Source organism: Pristis pectinata, chromosome 28, assembly GCF_009764475.1.
Source record: "Pristis pectinata isolate sPriPec2 chromosome 28, sPriPec2.1.pri, whole genome shotgun sequence".
NCBI lineage: Eukaryota > Metazoa > Chordata > Chondrichthyes > Rhinopristiformes > Pristidae > Pristis > Pristis pectinata.
Window position 1 is genome coordinate 27,912,263 of NC_067432.1, and position 22,070 is coordinate 27,934,332.

General features: G+C 39.6%; 1 protein-coding gene across 12 annotated transcripts in view; it reads right to left on the bottom strand.

Moving 5' to 3' along the window:
- Window positions 1-22,070, bottom strand: part of tcf12 (transcription factor 12) — a 244,847-nt gene that overhangs the window by 22,076 nt on the left and 200,701 nt on the right. For 9 of the 12 annotated variants that reach the window (XM_052040333.1, XM_052040331.1, XM_052040332.1 and 6 more), the window contains 3 exons: window positions 20,813-20,883; window positions 9,654-9,725; window positions 8,956-9,162 (listed from right to left, as the gene is read on the bottom strand). In XM_052040333.1, the coding sequence (XP_051896293.1) occupies window positions 8,956-9,162; window positions 9,654-9,725; window positions 20,813-20,883 (350 nt within the window). The remainder of the gene's footprint in view (window positions 1-8,955; window positions 9,163-9,653; window positions 9,726-20,812; window positions 20,884-22,070) is intronic. The other 3 variants (XM_052040335.1, XM_052040330.1, XM_052040338.1) reach the window with 1 other exon arrangement.

A 22,070-nucleotide genomic window follows, 5' to 3' on the forward strand; every position in this document is an offset into this window, starting at 1 on the left:
TGGGTGAGTTTATAGACTGCAGAACAAAAGCACATACTTTTGACCAATTTTCTAAACATTTCACAGGGTGCCATGGAACATACACATACAATGAAAACTGATAAATATGAAAGATAACATTTTAAAATTCTTTGCACAAGGCTATACACAGCTGTACATTGGTGAGACTGCACGTGGAATACCGTGTGCAGTTCTAGTCACCACACTATAGGAAGGATGTGATTAAACTAAAGAGGATGCAGGAAGGATTCACAAGGATGTTGCTGGGACTGGAGGGCTTGAGTTATGAGGAGAAACTGGATAGGCTGGGACTGTTTTCCCTGGAGCTGAAGTGTGATCCTATAGAGATTTATAAAATCATGAGGGGTATAGATGGAGTGTTAGGGTAGGGGAGTCTAAAACTAGAGGGCATACGCTTAAAGGTGAGGGGGGTAAGATTTAAAGGGGATCCAAGGGGCAAGTTTTTTTCCCCACACAGAAGATGGTGGGTATATGAAACAAGCTGCCAGAGAAAGTGGTAGAAAAGGCATCTGGACAGGTACATGGACAGGAAAGATTTAGAGGGATATGGGCAAAACGCAGGCAAATGGGACTAGCTCAAGGAGGCAAGGACAAGTCGGACCAAAGGGCCAGTTTCTGTGCTGTACAACTCTGACTCTACCGTGTTTTGTAATATTCATGAGGAAATTACAATATACAGAGGTCAACATTAGGTTTTAGACACAGATAGTTTTGCTCAGCAGTAATTATAGGTTAACATAACACTAAACACTCACCAAACCTCCTTGTAATTGACAGCAGGATTTTCAGGGGATTATACAGAAAATCTAGTTTGTAAGTAGCTTACATTCATGGTTAGTTCCAGGTGACTTCCTTTAATTGCAGTGCAGAAGGCTATAAGCAGCATTGCTGGTAGACATTAACCAAGTCACTATCAGCAGCTTTGGAAATAGTTTGATCATCTGATCATTTTCTTACAGATTATAGTAAAAACCTGGAGCCAATAATAAAAACATGCAGTCAATATTCCCCAAGTGGAGAACCCAACACAATAGCCAAAAGAATTCCAACAAATACAAGGTGTAATTTTGCCACTATGCGTAATATTCTATATTGATAGAATGAGAACAACTGTTTAATATCATTGTGTTTCTGTCTCTCTGAAATGGAAAACTAATATTACTCCTTACAAAAGGTGGGAAGATTAGGAAACCTTGGTTCAAAAAAAAGGAAATTAAGGGTTTGATCAAGAAAAGAAAGGAAATGTATGCCAGGGAAATTGTTATCAAGTGAGTCCTTCGAGGTTTATAGGGGATATGGGAGGGATCTTATGAAACCAATTAGGAGGGCAAAAAGGGGACATGAAATGGCCCTGGCCAACAGAATTAAAGAGAATTCCTAAACCTTTTGTAAATTTATTAGAGGAGGCTAACTAGGGAAAGAGGAGGTCCCCTCTGGGACCAAATGAAAGTGTGTATGTGGAGCCAGGGGATTTGTGAGGTATCCTGAATGAATATGTCACATCTGTATTCATTAGGGAGAAGGATGGGGTGGATGGAGAGTGAGGGAAGTGTACGCTGATAGTCTGGAATGTGTGTCTCAGGAAAAAGGTGTTAGAGATATTCACGCACATAAAGATGGACAAATCCCTAGCGTCTGATGAAATCTATCTCAGGATGTTATGGGAAGACAAGGGAGGAGATTGCTGGGGCTCTAATGGAGATTTTTCCATCATTTTTAGCCAAGGGGAGGTACCAGAAGACTGGAGGATAGCTGATGTTCCCATATTCAGCAAGGGTGGTAGGGATAAGCCAGGAAACTAGAATTAGTGGAAAAAATTCTTAGGGATAGGATTTATAATCATGTGGAAAGGCAAGAACTGATCAGGGTGAGTGAGCATGGTTTCATTCACAGGAAGTCCTGCCTCACAAATCTGATTGAATTTTTTTTTGAGGTTAAGAAAATTGATGAAGGCAAGGCAGTTGATCTGGTATACATGGACTTTAACACGGCTTTTGATTAGATCCTGCACAGTTGGATGGTCCAGAAAGTTAGGGCACAAGGGATCCAAAATTGGCTTGCTGATTGGAGGCAGACAATAGTGGCGAAAGGTTGTTCTGCCTGATTGGAAGTCTGTAACCAGTGATGTACCGCAGGGACTGGTGCTGGGACCTCTGTTGTTTGTCATTTATACAACTTGGATGAAAATGTCTGGTCTGATAAGCAAGTTTGATGACAACACGAAGATTGGAGGAGTTGGAGAAGGTGAGAATGGTTGCCCAAGGACAGAGGGACAAATCAGCTGGAAATTTGGATGGAGCAGTGGCAGATGGAATTTAATCAAGACAAGTTCGAGGTAATGCATTTTGGGTCATCTAATGTACAGTAAATAGCAGGGACCTTAGATGCATTGACATACAGAGGGACATGGGGTGCAAGTTCATAGCTGCCTGAAAATAGTGACACAGGTGGATAGGGTAGTGAAGAAGGCATTTAGCTCAATCCTTTTATAGGCAGAGGTATTGAGTATAAGAGTTGGGACATCATGATCTAGCTGAACAAGACATTGGTTAGGACACAGTTGGAATACGCTGTGCAGTTCTGATCAACACATTATAGAAAGGATGTGGTAGTGCTAGAACAAATGCAGAAGAGATTGACCAGAATGTTGCTTCAGTTATAAGGAGAGACTGGATGGGGTGGGTTTCTTCTTGCTGGAGCACATACGGCTAAGGGGTGCCACTATAGAGATTTATAAAATTATGAGGGGCATAGGTTGGGCAGATAACCACAGTCTTTTTCCAAGGGAAGGCAAGTGTAAAATTAGAAGACATGGATTTAAAGACGATCGGAGTGTAAAGTTTCTCCACACAGAGGGTGGTGGGTATATGGAACAAACTGCCAGGGGAAGTGGTAGCGGCAGCTATAATTACAGTGTTTAAAAAGCATCTGTACAGGTACATGGATAGGAAAGGAATATGGGCCAAATGGAGGGAAATGGGATTAGTGTAGATGGGCATCTTGGTTGGCTTGAAGGAATCAGGCCTAAGGGCCTGTTTCTGTGCTATACGAGTATATGGCATTTCATTCCACACTTTCCTAACCCTTCAGTTGTGATTGGTTACTTAAAACAAAATGAGCCAATTAATGAGATTAGACAATAGACAATAGGAGCAGAAGTAGACCATTCGGCCCTTTGAGTCTGCACCGCCATTTTGAGATCATGGCTGATCCTCAACAATCAATATCCTGTTCCTGATTATAAGATTCAAAGTATAAATTGACCATTAAATGTAATTATTTTAGATCTGTATTGCTTCAAATGTTTTTCAGCAAAATATTTTTAATACTGGTCTAAACCCTCCAATTTGAGGAGAGGGGAAGGTAAATTGGTGGCTGAAAATGCAGTAAATGAGTCTTTGAATACCTTTAAAGCATAAGCAGATAGGTAACTGATGAGCATCAGGATAAATTTATATTATTTCCCATTTTTTAGCTGTATGCATTTACACAGAAAGCAAAAATCAAAGATGGATTATCTATAAATTCCACATAATATCCCAAACCCCTGTACATTATCTTTTTCAAAATTTTTGTGCACTGGAAAAATAAAACTGAAAGTTTAGGTACAACTAAACATTAGTGCAATCCAAGTTATTGCTGTATTAATGTTAAAACACTACCCTAAATCTGAGTTTGTTTGTGGGGCATTTCATATTATGCATCCTACAAAAACAGCTTCACACAAAACCTTGCCAACTCTTCATAAATGGAGATATATTTGGAAAGCAATCTGTCCTGACACCAGAAAATAAAACAAAATAGGGAAAAAAGTATATCCAACCTTGGAGTTTGCCAACTGAGTTCTTTTTTGGCCTTTAATGTTTTAGACCAAAATTTAGAAATACAAAATAGAAAGTTGACATTCTGCCAGATATGTGTTTCTCAGGGATCTCAAACCCTTTGATGTTTACTGCTCTAGAATAAATTGTTGCCAAATGTGGGAATGAGACTGGAAACAGTTCAGATGAAATCAAATTTTTACAGCAATGAATCCAACTGCATTGTTAAAAGGTGAGACTTCATAACTTGGTGAAAAGTGAAAATCACAGTAATGGAAAATATTTTCAAAATTTCTCTTCCATGAGGTTCAACTACTGTGAACTTCCAAAAATCCCAAAAAGAATATGCACCCAGGATTATCAGCCGTGGGGAAAAAAAAGCCAAAAGACTGCAAATGGCTGCCCACCTTCATCCTGAAAGTGAATCACAAAGACAAAGAGGGGCAGGGCTGGAGCATATCACCAGCAGGGGTGGGGGAAACGAGAATCACCAGCAGAAATGGGAGCAGAAGAACAGGCTGATATAGAGACCCCCTTTCTCCAATGCAAAGGTCTCCAGCAGCAGAATTCACTGGCAACATAGACATTATGAAAAAAGGGTCAAGGAGCAAATGGTCTGGTGTTTGCCATATATTATCACCAATTTTATCCTCTTTGGCTGAAAGCAAATATCCAGTTCTATTGGATTACATTAAGTTGTTCAGACTTGCTGAAAATTTTGTTGAACAGGTATCTAGATTTTTTGTTACTGGACAACAGCAAAGAAAATCTAGGGTCTGAAATTTAAATTCCTTATAACGTTTCAAGCTGTACAGCTTTGTTTCTGATTTTCCTTAAATTTATCAATAGTTCCCACATTTTGAAGACAAGATGGTTTTGATTAATTGATTCTATCTAGGGACTAATCTATAAATTGTTTGCTTCAGTAGATTATTTCCACTACAGCCGTGCTCAAATCCTTTCATTAAAAAGCTCAATTGCACAACCACAAATTAAACATTACATTCCATCAGCTCTCGTCTCTGCTCATGTCCTCTTGGCTACTGCAATCCTTCAAAGTGATTTCCTCAGCTTCTGCAATGCAGATCATCTTGCCTGCTTTATCCAAGTGCTCTATAACATTTTAAAGAAAACCACTGCGCCAGTTGTTACACATCTGGAAAAAATGCGAGTATAAACTAAAAATTCTCTATGGAGAGACTGTTTTCTCCATACTCACTAAATTTCACAAGGCGTTAACTTCAATTCTTTTGGGCAGGGGGGAGAAGGCAGTTATTTCGCCAACAAAAACAAGTTGCAGGTGCAGTTTATCACCAGCATTCCATTCACCAGGACTAGATGCTTCACCAGGCATATCTTTTTCCATACAAACCAGTCAAAGAACACTATTTTCTCCTATAATTTCAGGTTTAATGAGAAGCATGGCTGCAAATAAACATTTGCAATTATATCAGCACGTCAACTATGTCGCAGGGTAGCCTCTAATCGTTCTGAAAAGAGCAACAGAATCCAAAGTAGAACAAACAGATTCACAAGACAAGGCTGCACTATAACATATTAATAGTTAAGACCATTCCTAACATCAACAAGTGGCTTCAAAAGGCAATATCTACAAATGCAGTTAATAGTGACATCAATGGACAAGGAACAATAAAAGAGTATTTATCAATACAAACAATTTTAATATCAAGTTGTAAGGCTCTTAGAGCAGTTAGAATGACATCTGACTTCATGTTGCTATACTGCTGTTGGTTGAGTGATGAGACTCAACTGTTGAGACAGTAGTAGTCCGCAGAAGATCTAAAAATACAAAGGATCACTCACGAGTATATCAGAAACACATTAAATACATACCTGCAGGCGTCATTAAATCATTTTGAAAACCTTGTTTCAGACGATGGAGATTACCTTTACAAGCCCACAACACTGACAACAAAAATTGTACCAATTATCTTAAATCTACTGCTACTTCCGTAAATTGCTAAGATTACAGATAAACTTCCTTTCCGATGATACTGATCTTAAACTAAGCAGCAGCACCCAATAAATTAACATCTATCCAGAGAAACAGCATGTCTAATCCAATCAGTCAACTTCTGCCCAATCAGTCTACTTTCAGTCATCAACCAAATGATAGAGTTGGTGTCATCAGTGTGATCACGCTGCACTTGTTCACCATAATCTGCTCATCAACACTAAGTTTGGGTTTAGGGGCCAGACTCCTTCACAGTCTTGGTTCAACTATGGACCAGAGATGAGGTTATATTGACTACCCTTGACATCAGGCACCACTTGACTGAGTGTAGCATCAAGCAGGCCTGCTGAAGCTGAAATCAACAGACATTAGAGAACTTGGGTCCTACCTAGAAATAAAAACAGACAAAGGTGGACATCACTGCACAAGCTTCTCTGGGCTGTGTCCTCAGGCCCAGCCATCTTCAAGTCCTTTCATCAATGACCTTCCTTCATAAAGTGTGTACTGGGGATGTCTGCTGATGTTTGCACAACATTCAATTTCATTCACAACTTCTCAGAAAATGAAGCAGCCCATGTCTCCATGTAGCAAGATGACCTGGATAGAATCCAGGCATGGGCTGATGAAGTGGCAAATAACATTCCCGCCACACGTGCCAAGAAATAACCATGTCCAAAAAAAAGTCTAACCACCTACTCTTGACATTCAGTTGTATTACATTGGCAACTCTCTCACCATCAACATCCTAGCAGTCACCATTGGCCAAAGACTCATCTGGAATAGCCAAATAAACTGAGTAACCTATGGCGAGTGATTTGCCACAGAAACCTCAAATCCTTCCCCCATCAACAAGGCAGAAAGCATGACAGAATAGTCTTGCCCAAATGCAGCCCAGACAAATCCACTTGGGAAACTTGACATCATCCGGGACCAAGCCGCCCATGTGATTGGCATGCCACCCACAACTCTTCCAACTGCAGTGAGCGCTCTCTATGTAATGCACTGCATTTACTCACATAAGCAAAAGCAACTCAAACCCACAACCTCTGAGGTGGACAAGGGCAACAGGTACATGAAACACCACCAAAGTCACAGACCATTAACTTGGAAGTATATTCTCCTTCCTTTAGTGTGGCTGGGTCTAAATACTGGAACTCCCAATAGCACTAAGTACCTACACCAGAAGGACTGCTCAGTTCAAGGTGACTCACCAGCACCTTCCCAAGGACAAGGAGGGGTGAGCAATAAGTTGCCAATGATGCTCATATTGCAAAAACTGAATCAGTAAATTTAAGAAAGCTTCACAGACACAAATTGGGTTGGTTCATTTTCTATACCTTAACTGCACATTATGCTGTTTGGCAAAGTATGAGGCATCAAAACTGCACTAGCACAATACCTGCACCAACATGAAATATCTTTATCCAGCAAATTATTTAAATAGCAAAACAAAAGAAATACGAAGTAATTTTTCCAAACAATAATTCCCTCGTTGTTAGACATTTCCTAGTGATTAATCATAAAGTGTTTCTCACTAAATTTGACAAATCAGCAATCTTTCAGTAAATATCAAGCAGACGGCTACCCAAGGACATAAATTTCACTGAATAAATAACATTCATTCCCTGCAATGATTTCACAGCACAGAATTAATCTCAAGTTTAATTAAAAACTCATACCATTTTTGTGATTTATGCATTTCAATTATATTATGTACATGCATAATATTCTCTTAAAACTTAGATTAAGCTCAATTTTGATAGATGTGAATAATTTTTTTGGTGAAAGAGTAGGCAAAGATAACATTTAAGAATAGCTACTTTAAATTATCTGAATCGTCGGTAAAAAAGCCCACAGTCTTGCTGGGAACTGCTGGCACTGACCTATGTAAGTGAATGGAGGTTTGAGACTCCCAAGTCAAGAACTTCTACAGAGTTGACTAGTGAGCTCCAATGCTGGACTTGTCGAGTCCAGCAATAAAGCACAAGCTTTCTCAATTTCCCAGGCTAGACCTGGTGCAGGTTCAGTAGCTTCATTCATTCAATGAGAAGGTTCTGAAATATCTTTACAATCTTTTGATATTATTTAATTAACTTAAATGTATTTGTTTCAACCGAATGTACTTTTAAGTTTTTTTTAATCATTGAAAATGTTTAATGCTTTTGAATGTCAGAAACTTACACCAACATTCAAGATCTTTGACAGCCAATTTAGCACTAAGACATAGTTTAACCAATTCTCAAAGTACTTCAACAGGATTTACAATAAGGTGTCCCACACTGTGAACTCTCTCATCAGTCAGTTGAGAGCCAACTTCACTGTGTAGGCATGCACTACAGCAGATTTAGCAGGCAGCCAAATGGCAAGTGTGTATACAAGCCGCTCAGAGGGGTTTTGGAGCAATACAGTAGAGCAGCAACAGCAAATAGCAATCAGCAAATTTATATCAAGTCAACACCAGTCGAATTAAATCTATATCACTCCAATTCAATATTTATTACAAAGTTCTTGATATTAAGTAAATTAGACAAGTAACCTGTAGATCATCATCATTAAAATTATTTCAAGTTAAAAACTAACAATTTTGCCCAAATTGGAAAGCAACAGATACCAAATATTAAAAAAAAACTGTCCATAAAGGTAGAGGATTGCTGGATTGGGGAGCAAAACAGATCTAATATAATGCAGATTTGAAAGCATTAACTCAACAGGAACATACACTACATTTTATATGACTATGTTGCAGCCAAAGATTTACCAATCTGAGAATCAGAAGCAGTTTATTTAAAACTGGAAGATAATACGAAATGACATTGTGAATTTCATCTGCAGCAGAAACATTTGTATGTGCAACAGTGTATCAAATTGTGTAGTCACAATTTTGGATGAGGTTAGTCATAATCATTCACTGAACTAAACTTCAATAACTTGATCCATACAAAGAACCTTTACAAAGCAAACTGATTTTGCCAATCAATTCCAAAATTGGTGGGCATACCACTTCCTCATATGGGACTTTGGTTTTAGGTTTGTGTTACAAAATCAAACAATGGATCTCGAAATAATTTCTTACCTGGAGGATTATTAACTGCATTTTCCTGCCACATTTAAATTTAACTTGTGTTAATACAAAATTACCATTGATGCTTGTCGACTGGATGTTACCAGTGCAGATGCTCCGAAGTTTGAATTCAGTCCTCCAATTGGCCCATTTTGTGATGGTCCCAGTAAACTATGCATGTCACCATGGCCACCAGACATGCTAGTTGAAGGCCCAACAGCGTGGTTTCTGAGAACATGGATGGCATCATCCAATCTGTCCAAACGATCCTCCATTCGAGTTTGCTGTCAAGAAAACAATATACTAAATGAAGACATTTGCTTAGGCAGCAACTCTGACAAGGTAAACTCACAGCTGGTCACTTAATATAATAGGTATGTCATGAATAAGAAATGAAAGAAATAGAAACAAAACAAATGGTTTCAACAGCAGCCACAGGCATTTGAAATATGTTTCAAATTATAAATAGGATATCTGGGGAAAGGAAATTTTCAAAAAAGTGGACATTAAAGGGGACCATTTATTTTGGGTAGGCAGTTTGATCAGTTATAATTTCCTCAACACAGGAAAGAGAAATATTAAGATGGTATTTCTATTCCTTGACATGCTTTTTTCTTGGATATGCATCTTCAAATAAATCAAAATGGTTAAAACAGAAAATGTGGATCTAAGCCAGAAGAAAAACATTGTTTGGCACATTGTTGTAATTCATGCAGATGGTCTACAGGTCTAGAACAGTAAACCAGGAAATGCACCACTGAAAGAGAAGTAGTACCTCACAGACATCCTTTAAGAAAGACATTGCATCTTGCAAATGCTCATGAAGTTGCTGTTCAACCCGGTTTTTCTGGTAAAGCCAAGACATAACAAGAAGCAAAATGCATTAATACGAGTACCACAAAAGCAAAGCAAAGCTAATAGATTAAGTGAATTAATCCTGAAGTTACAACTTTATTGGACACAGAAGAGAAATTTAATTGGCAACAATGACTGGTCAAAATGCAAAGGAAACTTTCAGCCCCTGTATTTGTAATGCTAACTACAATACTCTCGTGCTCCCAACACAGAAACAAAGACCAGGAGGGGTGGCAGCTTCAAATTTGGCTTTGAATAATAATTACCTTGGATTTTATTTGCTTATTGCTTTAATACAGTATCTCACAACCAAGGAGTAATATCCAAATATTCTAGTTAGCTTGCAGTACACTTGTGATAAAATGTTCACTGACCTTCCTCAACTGTGTTGTTTAACATGGGGATATCAATCGAAATTCATTATATCAAAAACCAAATAAGTTAAAAACCGAAAAAGATTTCAGTACTGCCACTGGCTTTATAGCAGCATCTGCTGCCCCACACCTCCCCAAAATGACGACTAATCAATAGTGAGTACTCTAGAACAACATTCCTGCTAAAATTAGGTCATGGTTGCTTGAATGACAATCCTTTCCTGCCACGTTCCTGAAAATATTCTTGGTCTGAACTATACTGTATATAGAGAGAAAGTGAACTTCTTAAGATGGATCTAAACTTGAAAAGCACACCTTACTCAAAATTGTCACTGTTGTATTAATAAACTCAGAAAAGGCTCTCCAGTGATGCAGATGTTTGTGAGGAGAAATGTTAAGCATAGGTCTTAACTTTGAAAATTAGTTAACACTGGAATAAATATGAGCTCATGAGAGGCTGTGGTCACTTACATGCTTCTGTCAAAGGTAAATGCAGTTGCTTGAGGTATCCAGTGCATCTCAAAATTAAGTCTTAAAAATAATCAACTAAAGTAATGTCTGACTTTTATAAACAAAACTTAATAAGCTTAGGTTCCTACTTTGCTAAAAAAAAAGCTCAAAAGCAAAGAAAATCACTCAGCACATCATCCTTGTGAAAGGTCTATCTAATTTATCCCATTCCTCAAGTCCTGCAATTTTTATGCATATGTACAGTGGCATGCAAAAGTTTGGGCACCCCTGGTCAAAATCTCTTGTGCTGTGAATAGCTAAGCGAGTAAAAGATGACATGATTTCCAAAAGGCATAAAGATGACATATTTCTTTCATATTTTAAGCAAGATTACTTAATTTTATTTCCATCTTTTGCAGTTTCAAAATAACAAAAAAGGAAAGGGGCCCGAAGCAAAAGTTTGGGCACCTTGCATGGTCAGTACTTAGTAACACCCCCTTTGGCAAGTATCACAGCTTGTAAACGCTTGCTGTAGCCAGCTAAGAGTCTTTCGATTCTTGTTTGGGGGATTTTCACCCATTCTTCCTTGCAAAAGGCTTCTAGTTCTGTGAGATTCTTGAGGTTTATCCACAGATTTTCGATGATGTGTAGGTCGGGGGACTGTGAGGGCCATGGCAAAACCTTCAGTTTGTGCCTTTTGAGGTAGTCCATTGTGGATTTTCTGGTGCGCTTAGGATAGTTATCCCGTTGTAGAAGCCATCCTCTTTTCATCTTCAGCTTTTTTACAGACGGTGTGATGTTTGCTTCCAGAATTTGCTGGTATTTAATTGAATTCATTCTGCCCTCTACCAGTGACATGATCCCCATACCACTGGCTGCAACACAAGCCCAAAGCATGATCGATCCACCCCCGTGCTTAACAGTTGGAGAGGTGTTCTTTTCATGAAATTCTGCACCCTTTTTTCTCCAAAATTTCCTGCGTCCTCACCACAAAATTCATCATCAGAAGTTTGCAAAGGAACATCTAAACACGCCTGATGCATTTTGGAAACAAGTCCTGTGGACTGATGAAGTTAAAATAGAACTTTTTGGCTGCAATGAGCAAAGGTATGTTTGGAGAAAAAAGGGTGCAGAATTTCATGAAAAGAACACCTCTCCAACTGTTAAACTGTTAACCGCTATACAGCCATCAAAGATGCCTTCCGAGCCACCCCTCGTCCTCACTTTGGGAAATCAGACCACCAGGCTGTGCTCCTCCTCCCTGCATACAAACAGAAACTGAAACGGGAGGATCCGGTACGGAGAGTCGTGCAGTGCTGGTCTGAGGAAGCAGATGAGCTTCTACGTGACTGCTTTGAGACAGTGAACCGGACCATGTTCAAAGACTCAGCTGCCAGCCTTGATGAGTATGCCACCACCATCACAGACTTTATCAGCAAGTGTGTGGCGGACTGTGTACCAAAGAGGACAATACAGGTGTTCCCAAACAGGAAGCCATGGATGAACAGGGAGATTCACTCCCTACTGAAGGAGAGGACTGCTGCACACAAATCTGGTAATCCTGATCTGTACAAGAAAGTGAGGTATGACCTTCGTAAAGCTATCAGGGATGCCAAAAGGCAATACTAACTCAAAATAGAGTCCCTGACCAGCCGCCAGTTATGGTAGGGCTTACATGCCATAATAGGCTACAAGACAAAGTCAGGCTGCATAGCTAACAACAGCGCATCCCTTCCTGATGAACTTAACGCATTCTATGCACGTTTTGAACAAAAAGGAAGTGGATTGTCACCATCCACTCTGACAGCCACCAACGCAGCTGAACCTGTGATCACAGTGGAGGACGTAAGATCAGTCTTCCGAAGAGTGAACACGGGGAAAGCACCTGGCCCAGATGATGTCCCGGGCCACGTGCTCAGATCTTGTGCTGATCAGCTGGCAGAAGTATTTGCAGACATATTCAACCTCTCCCTGCTTCAATCTCAGGTTCCCTCCTGTTTTAAGAAGACCACTATCATCGCAGTACCAAAGAAAAGGTAACATGCCTCGATGACTACCGACCAGTGGCTCTGACATCCACCATCATGAAGTGCTTTGAGAGGTTGGTCATGGCACGCATCAACTCCAGCCTACCAGACAACCTGGACCCATTGCAATTCGCCTATCGCCGAAACAGGTTGACAATGGATGCCATCTCCCTGGCCCTTCACTCAGCTCTGGAGCATCTGGACAGTAAAGACACTAACGTTAGTCTATTGTTTATTGACTACAGCTCTGCCTTCAATACAATAATACCAAGCAAGCTTGTCACCAAACTCTGAGACCTAGGACTCAACATATCCTTCTGTAACTGGATCCCTGACTTTCTAACAAACAGACCGCAATCAGTGAGGATAGGCAGCAATTCCTCCGGCACGATTATTCTCAACACTGGTGCACCTCAAGGCTGCGTCCTCAGCCCTCCACTCTACTCCCTATACACTCGACTGAGTGGCCAGATTCTGCTCTAACTTCATCTACAAGTTTGCAGATGATACCACAGTTGTAGGCCATATCTCAAACAATGATGAGTCAGAGTACAGGACGGAGATAGCTTAGTGGAATGGTGTCATGACAACAAGCTTTCCCTCAATGTCAACAAAAGAGCTGGTCATTGACTTCAGGAAAGGGGGCGGTGTACATGCACCTGTCTACATCAATGGTGCTGAGGTTGAGAGGGTTGACAGCTTCAAGTTCCTGGGAGTGAACATCACCAACAACCTGTCCTGGACAAACCACATGGATGCCATGGCCAAGAAAGCTCACCAGCGCCTCTACTTCCTCAGGAGGCTAAAGAAATTTGGTTTGTCCCCTTTGACTCTCACCAACTTTTACTGTTGCACCATAGAAGGCATCCTATCAGGATGTATCACGGCTTGGTATGGCAACTGCTCTGCCCAAGACCGCAAGAAGCTGCAGAGAGTTGTGGACACAGCCCAGCGCATTACGGACACCAGTGTCCCCTCCTTGGACTCTGTCTTTACCTCTCATTGTCTTGGTGTAGCAGCCAGCATAATCAAAGACCCTACCCACCCGGGACATTCTCTCTTCTCTCCTCTTCCATCGGTTACAAGATACAGGAGCCTGAGGGCACGTACCACCAGACTTAAGGACAGCTTCTACCCCACAGTGATAAGACTATTGAACAATTCCCTTATACAATGAGATGGACTATGACCTATGACCTCACGATCTACCTTGTTGTGACCTTGCACCTTATTGCACTGCACTTTCTCTGTAGCTGTGACACTTTACTCTGTACTGTTATTTTTTTACCTGTACTACATCAGTGCACTCTATACTAACTTAATGTAACTGCACTGTGTAATGAATTAACCTGTAAGATTGGTTTGTAAGACAAGTTTTTCACTGTACCTCGGTACAAGTGACAATAATAAACCAATACCAATAAGCATGGGGGTGAATCAATCACGCTTTGGGCTTGTGTTGCAGCACGGGGAACACTTCACTGGTAGAGGGAAGAACGAATTCAATTAAATACCAGCAAATTCTGGAAGCAAACATCACACCGTCTGTAAAAAAGCTGAAGGTGAAAAGAGGATGGCTTCTACAACAGGATAACGATCCTAAACACACCTGAACATCCACAATGGACTACCTCAAGGGGCACAAGCTGAAGGTTTTGCCAAGGCCCTCACAGTCCCCTGACCTAAACATCATCGAAAATCTGTGGATAGACCTCAAAAGAGCAGTACATGCAAGACAGCCCAAGAATCTCACGGAACTAGAAGCCTTTTGCAAGGAAGAATGGGTGAAAATCCCCCAAACAAGAATTGAAAGACTCTTAGCTGGCTACAGAAAGCGTTTACAAGCTGTGATACTTGCCAAAGGGGGTGTTACTAAGTACTGACCATGCAGGGTGCCCAAACTTTTGCTTCGGGCCCTTTTCCTTTTTTGTTATTTTGAAACTGCAAAAGATGGAAATAAAAAAGTAATTTTGCTTAAAATATTAAAGAAATGTATCATCTTTATGCCTTTTGGAAATCAGGTCATCTTTTACTCGCTTAACTATTCACAGTAACAGAAATTTTGATCAGGGGTGCCCGAACTTTTGCACGCCACTGTATGTATTCATTTCCCCTTTAAAAGTGCCTACTGATTATTTCCACTATCCATTTAAGCTATGAATTTGATCTGTAACTTAGTGTCAAATAATTTACCTCATCTCTCTCATGGTTCCTTGTCAATTGATACAACTCTGTGCCCTTTTATAATCAACCCTCCTGCCAGTGAAAATGGTTCCCTGGCCCCATGCATGCTAACAAAACCTTTTAAATTGAATACCTCTAACTTTCACTTTTGAAGAAAACAATCTCAAGTTCCCCAACTTTTGCATAACTGAAGCTCTTTATCCCTGGTATCTTTCCAATAAATCTCCTTTCCACCCACTCAGAGTGTTTGATATCCTTCCTAAAGTGTGATGCCAAGATCTGAACAGTACGTCCGCTGAGGTGATTAGTAAAGGCTTGGCTTAACATTTTCTTTTTACTCTATGCCTCTATATACAAGCTCAAATTCCAATCTACTTTAAGAACAACTTTATCAACATGTTCTGCCCCTTCAAAGATTTATGCACAAGGGTCCCAGAAAACTTAAATTTGAATCAGGTTTAAAATTCTGTGCAAGTCTTATTTAAAAGTTAGAGGAGTCCAATTTGTCTTGGTGGGATACTCTTGTGCCTCAAAACTGGCACATGGACAGAATTACTGACGAGTTCCAGTGTTTAAAAATTCTACTCTGGCTCACTCAACCTCCTCTTAAGAGGGTGGGAATTGGTGGGAGACCCAATATTGAGATCGAGGTACATTATCATTAGGGGGAAAAGAAAAGACAAAAGTTTATAAAATGCTGTACTTCATATATTTTGTGATAATTTAGTTATTTTTAGATTGCTATAGTATTTTAAAGGAACAAATTTAAGTAACTATTAAAAATTTTACTGTATCTAATCATTTTCCAAGTTGACGAGAAACTTTGTAGACACCAAACAATTATTTTTATTCGAGGGATGTGGGCTTCACAGGCTAAGCCACCAGTTAATTGCCCATCTCTAATTGCCCTGAGATTGTGCTGAGCTGCCATCTTGAACTACTGCAGTCCTTGAGGTGTGGGTATATCCACAATGCCAGAAGGGAAGGAGTTCCAGGATTTTGACCCAACAATGGTGAAGGAACAGCGATATATTTACAAGTCAGGATGCTGTGAGGCTCAGAGGGCACTTCTAGGTGGCAGTGTTCCCATGCTTCTGCTGTCTTTGCCCTTCTAGCTTGTAGAGGTGATGGGTTTGGAAGATGCTGTCAAAGAAGTCTTGGTGAGTTGCTGCAATGCATTCTGTAGATGGTACAAACTGTTGGTACTGTGCGTCAGTGGTGGAGTGAGTGAATGGTTGAGGATGGGGTGCCTATCACACGGGCTGCTGCATCCTGTGTAGTGGTGTCAAGCCTCTTATTTGCAATTGTTCGCCAGGTCACATTTTCCAAAAATTCTTAACAGAAAAATGCAGAGTTTAAAAAGAAATTGTAAATGTTTACTTGTGAATAAAGGGTCTCTCTTCAGTGAGTCTGCTGAAAGTACGTTTCAAATTGGATCTTCAGAAGATACTTTGCAAGATGCACATTCATTTGTACAGTTTACTTCAACCACAAGCAGGTCACATGACATTTCAGCAGACCCTCATCTTCAAGATAGGCAACTTTTCTTCCAGTGACCAGCAGCAATTTTTCAAAAAATGCTTCTCTCATTCCTTTAGATCTGACAATCTTGCACTGGATTTCAACTGCTCCTGTGGGTGTCACTCTCCATTTTAAGATTCAGTTCTTGTATGCTTATGGGATGCATTGCAGCCAGGTGCAGTTCAGCAGAGAAGCTGGATAACGATCCAGAGTTGGAATCACAGAACAGTACAGCACAATACAGGGCCTTTGGCCCACAATGTTGTGCCGACCTTCAAACCTCGCCTAAGACTATCTAACCCCTTCCTCCCACATATCCCTCTATCTTAAATTCCTCCATATGCTTATCTAGCAATCTCTTGAATTTGACCAATGTACCTGCCTCCACCACCACCCCAGGCAGTGCATTCCATGCACCAACCACTCTCTGGCTGAAAAACCTTCCTCTGATATCTCCCTTGAACTTCCCACCCATTACTTTAAAGCCATGCCCTCTTGTATTGAGCATTGGTGCCCTGGGAAAGAGGTGCTGGCTGTCTACCTTATCTATTCCTCTTAATATTTTGTATACCTCTATCATGTCTCCTCTCATCCTCCTCCTCTCCAAAGAGTAAAGCCCTAGCTCCCTTAGTCTCTCCTCATAATGCATACTCTCTAAACCAGGCAGCATCCTGGTAAATCTCCTCTGCACCCTTTCCAATGCTTCCACATCTTTCCTATAATGAGGCGACCAGAACTGGACACAAGTACTCTAAGTGTGGTCTAACCAGAGTTTTCTAGAGCTGCATCATTACCTCACGGCTCTTAAAATTCAATCCCACGACTTATGAAAGCTAATATCCCAAAAGCTTTCTTAACTACCCGATCCACCTGTGAGGCAACTTTCAGTGATCTGTGGATATGAACCCCCAGATCCCTCTACTCCTCCACACTACCCAGAATCCTGCCATTAACTTTGTACTCCACCTTGGATTTTGTCCTTCCAAAGTGTACCACCTCACACTTCTCTGGATTGAACTCCATCTGCCACTTCTCAGCCCAGCTCTGCATCCTATCAATGTCCTTCTGCAATCTTCAACAGTCCTCCACACTATCCACAACACCACCAAATAACCCTTACCAACTGGGTGCATCAGTGTAGCCTTAGCTCACCCAGCTACTGTCAGTGTTCATTAATTAAATAATAAAGGTTCGAAGATTTGGTTAATTTCACCTGTTTGCCTTTTAATACAAATTTCGATATTATCCTCTACATAAATGTGTGGAAGTTCTCATTTCCTACACTATAACTTCTGCCAGCACCTCATTATAATTTTCAATGAGGTTTTAATTTTGATTCATTCTCCCACCTTTTCCACCCCCACCACCCCGATAAAATCTCCTGGAAGTCAAATTACCAAGAATAACTTTATTATTGAGTGCTTTGAAAGCGGAAATGCCCATTACTGAATTTTCCATTTTAAACCGCAATGTGTAATTTACCTCCAAGGTTTGTGTAGGAACAAAAAAAAGGCAAATAATTGAGTTCACTTCTCTGAAAGGTGACTAGGTGCTTACAATTACCTATCCAATGCTTTCTTAAATGACTCATAGGATTCCAGTATTCAAGCTGTTTCAGAATATTTATTCCATGCACTTCTAAAGAACAGGTGTTACCTTCCCCCACTGCCACAGCTGATACACAGCACATTGTTGACGTGAAAAAACACCAAGGCATTATGCATGTTGCCCTAAGTTCTTTCACCATACTAAATGATGTCCCAACTTTTCTAACCGATGCTCTCAGGACATAAAATCACCTGCAAATGGATTACGTTCTTTGATACACTAGAACATCCCACCTTGCATAATGTTCAATTAAATAAACAATTATTTAAAAAAAATTTTTTTTTGTTTCTGCACTGAAGTCAATCAGAGCACTCCATCACGTCTACTTTGATAGGTAAATATCAAGCTGTTAAACTATCACAGGTGAAAACTAGTAAAAATTCATTTACAGGTATGAACTAACAAATAAAATTAGCATTATATTTGACATAGAACATCTGTTACAGAATCATTACAATCTCTGGAACTATTCCAAAAACCTTTTAATACGCCCTCTTCTGAAAAGTTCTACAACAGTGATCCTGAGGTTTCCTTCACTGTCTCATAAGGAAAAGCATCAAATCTAAGGGGTCAGATTTTATACAATTTACAAGGACATCAAGTTCAACAACCAGATTAATGGGCCAAGCAAGTACTGGTATGATACACTAATGTGCAATGTAATTCATTACTGAAGCTCTTCTAAGGCTCCACTCAAAATGTACTTCTTCAACCAAGCTTCTGGTTAAACTGCCTCACACCTCTCTTAACTCAAGATTTATCTTCTTCCAGGCTAGTGATTTTTTTTTAAAAAGTGCGAAGTTTTCTCTATAAATTCAACTTCTGGCTATGTCATACATGCCGGAGGTTAAAATAATATACTGAAATTTCAACTGGAGTAAAATATCCTTAATTATTCAGCTATTGAAGATAATGAGTTTTAGCTGGGTTTCATACTACAAGACCACATAGGATAACACTTCAAAAACCTGAGGCAACTCATGAATGCAGTTAATATCACTTCATCCTGTCAGTATGGGCAGATGGTTATGTGCAAATGAGAATATCACCAGTTTCACATTTCCTTTCTCTCCCAACAAAAAGTCTAAAGAGCTCTCAAATAAAACTGAAAGAAATCAAATTTAAATTCACATTTTCTGCCTAAAGAAATACAAAATTTATACACTGCAGACGAAACACTAGAGATTTTCTTCATTTAAATTCTTAGGTGAGGAGACTTGGTTTGGGGTTTCAATTTGATGAATGGTTGCAGCCTTAGTAAAAGGGTAGAAGTTGAAAGACAAGCACATGGAGCTTGAAGATAGCTGATGATAAAAAAGCTGGTGGTTATTTAATGTGAAGTTTTGGCAGAGCAAAGTGATGGTGCTTGATGTGGTTCATTGTGCATCCTGAATTTTAGGGACAAGATGGGATCAGAGATTTTACTGGAGTAAAGACATTAAAACTGTGGAATTAAGCAAATCAGATATTATAGGAGGTATCAAGGAATGGAAGGCTAAAGATAACAATTGGAAGTTTCAAAAATGCATTTAAGTGATTTGAGGAAGTATTTTTTCCAGGAATTGATCCAAACATAGAACTAAAATGTTATGGTGACAACATTTTTACAAAAAATGCATTTTGGTGGGTTTATGTTACTTTCAAATAAGACAAGGAAATCTATTCATAGAACATAATGCATCTGCACACAACTGTACTCATCTGATTTTTAGAAATCTATCAGGTTAAGGATATCAGGATCTTAATACCCCTACTCTTAACCAATGGGTTAAAAGTTAATGATTAACAAAACTGAGTTAGCTAGGGAACCTGCCAATTTATGGCAAAGAATTAAAGCCTCCAGACTGCCTGCAACAGCTAATGGAGAGAAATAAAGGGGAAGGAATGAAAAACGAAAAATAAACTTAGCATAAAAGGAGAGAGCAGGAGAACAAAATAGGGATGAGTAAGCCATAGAAAAATATCAGGAAAGGCAGAATGTTGGAGACAGAGTTGAGAACAGAAGGAAATCTGTTTCCGTAGGTAGAAAGGAAGTGAACAAGGAAGCAGAAACTGAAGCAACAAACAAACTGCTGGAGGAACTTAGCGGGTCAGGCAGCAGCTGTGGAGGAAGAGGGTTGGTCGACGTTTTGGGCTGAGACCCTGCATTTCAAGCCTAAATGACTTTCCTGTCTCCACAGATGCTGCCTGACTTGCCGAGTTCCTTCAGCAGTTTTTTGCTCCAGATTCCAGCACCTACAGTCTCTCCTGTCTCTGAAAAAAAGAGCTGGATTTCTTCACTCAGTGTGACAAAGCCCTTCCATTTTGTCCACAGACAATAACCCTGAATGTCCAGTGACGTTAGCCAAAACTAGTTCAAGAATGGCATTCACAAAGCTTGAATAAATCTGTAGTTTACCAATTCCCCAAAGATGAACCTGGCTTGGAGTTGCAGGATTCAAAGTAGAATGGAGGATGTGATAATTAGGGAATTACAAAGTTATATGCAGGAAACAGGAAATAAAACTGAAATGATGACTGAAAGGAACAGCTGACACAAAATTACCAAAGCTACTTTCTGCCAGAAGGCTCAGATCTTAACTGGTTCATCAGGCTGCTGAAGGTTTTCATTCCAACTTGGATCTTATTAATTTTTGTTTGGAAAAGGGATTAAAGGGCACATTTCTAATGATGGTTAAGTAAAAAGGAGTCTACAGTTATACAGATAGGAGATTTCAAAATTCCCTTTCCCATGGAGATTAACGAATAAGTCAAAAAATATAGCAACTATGCCCTCTTTATTCCCTTCAGGCCATTTAATGGAGTGGAAGCTGAAGAGAGTGCTCAGTAAAAATACATTTATCAGTTCCAGAACTTCCAATTTAAAATCACAGTACAATACAGCCAAACATTGCAGAAGATCTGGTCTGCCTCACCAGTGAGTGAAGAGAGTTTTCATAGCTAGGAGATGATGGAGTTCCGCCTGGTCTTGACCACTGGTTAGCACCTGTGCAAATTAAGACCCAAAGGAAGCCATTAAATTTATGTGCATTTGAAAGATTCACTCACAAAAAACACAAAAATTGGGTACAAGGAGTTTTCAGTCTGGCAAAGATTAGATTAACCAATGCAAGACAGGTCATGTGTATCCTATGAAAAAAATCTGCTCATGTCAAGGGTCTTGTTCATACCAGCTTTGAAGAATTGAAATTGCAAATCCTAAAAAGGTACAAATTTCAATTCAATATACTGCAGGTCCATTGTTGCGATGTACCCCCTCTGCACATAAACAGAACAACTTTAGTGCTTTATGCAAACACAACCACTAATAGGAACCTGAAGCACCACCATAACATTTGGAAAATAAAGCACAATGGATGTTGGAAATCTCAAAAACAGAAAATACTGCAAATATTCAGCAAGCCAGACAGCTTCTGTGACAAGAAAAGCACAGATAACAATTTAGGCTCCTAGGTTTTTCTCTCATCATGGATGCTGCCTGATCAGCAATGCTCGAGAATTTTCTGTTTTTAGTCCATAAAAAGTAATTATTATTTTTAATGTATTTAAATATGTACTTCAACTTACAATCTAGAATAATTTGCTCCAAGCTCACTCATGTTCACATATTGACAAAGATAATTCAGTGTATTAATATTCCTGCTGTTAGGAAGGCTCCAAAGAAAAAATATATTTTTATACCATATTGTATTACTTCTGTTGTTTCTCCTTTCCCAACACCATAAAATTGGCTTCTACCTCACCAAATGCAGTAAGGAAATTACAATTGCTAAAAAAAAATTACATTCTTAAAATCAATAAGCACTCAGTAAATGTTCCCAGCATGATTCCGATTTTCAAATTAAAAAAAAACTTTAGAGATAAAACAGCTGCTATTAATCTGACTTATTTGAGGTTCAACATTTATTGAATAGTTTTCAGAGTTAAATAGTCCACTGATTTTATTTCAGGGTGTGGGCAGTGCCAACATTTTTTGCCCATCTATAATTGCCATGAGAAGGTGTTTGGAAGCTGTCTTCCTGAAATGCTGCAGTCCTTTTGTTGAAGGTATTCACACATTGTTGGGGAGTGTTCTAGGATTTACAGTGACCAAACAATGAAGGAACAGCCAAATGAACAAGAGGAATCTGGATGTGTCAATGTTCCCATTAGCTTCAGCTTTCTTGGTGGCAG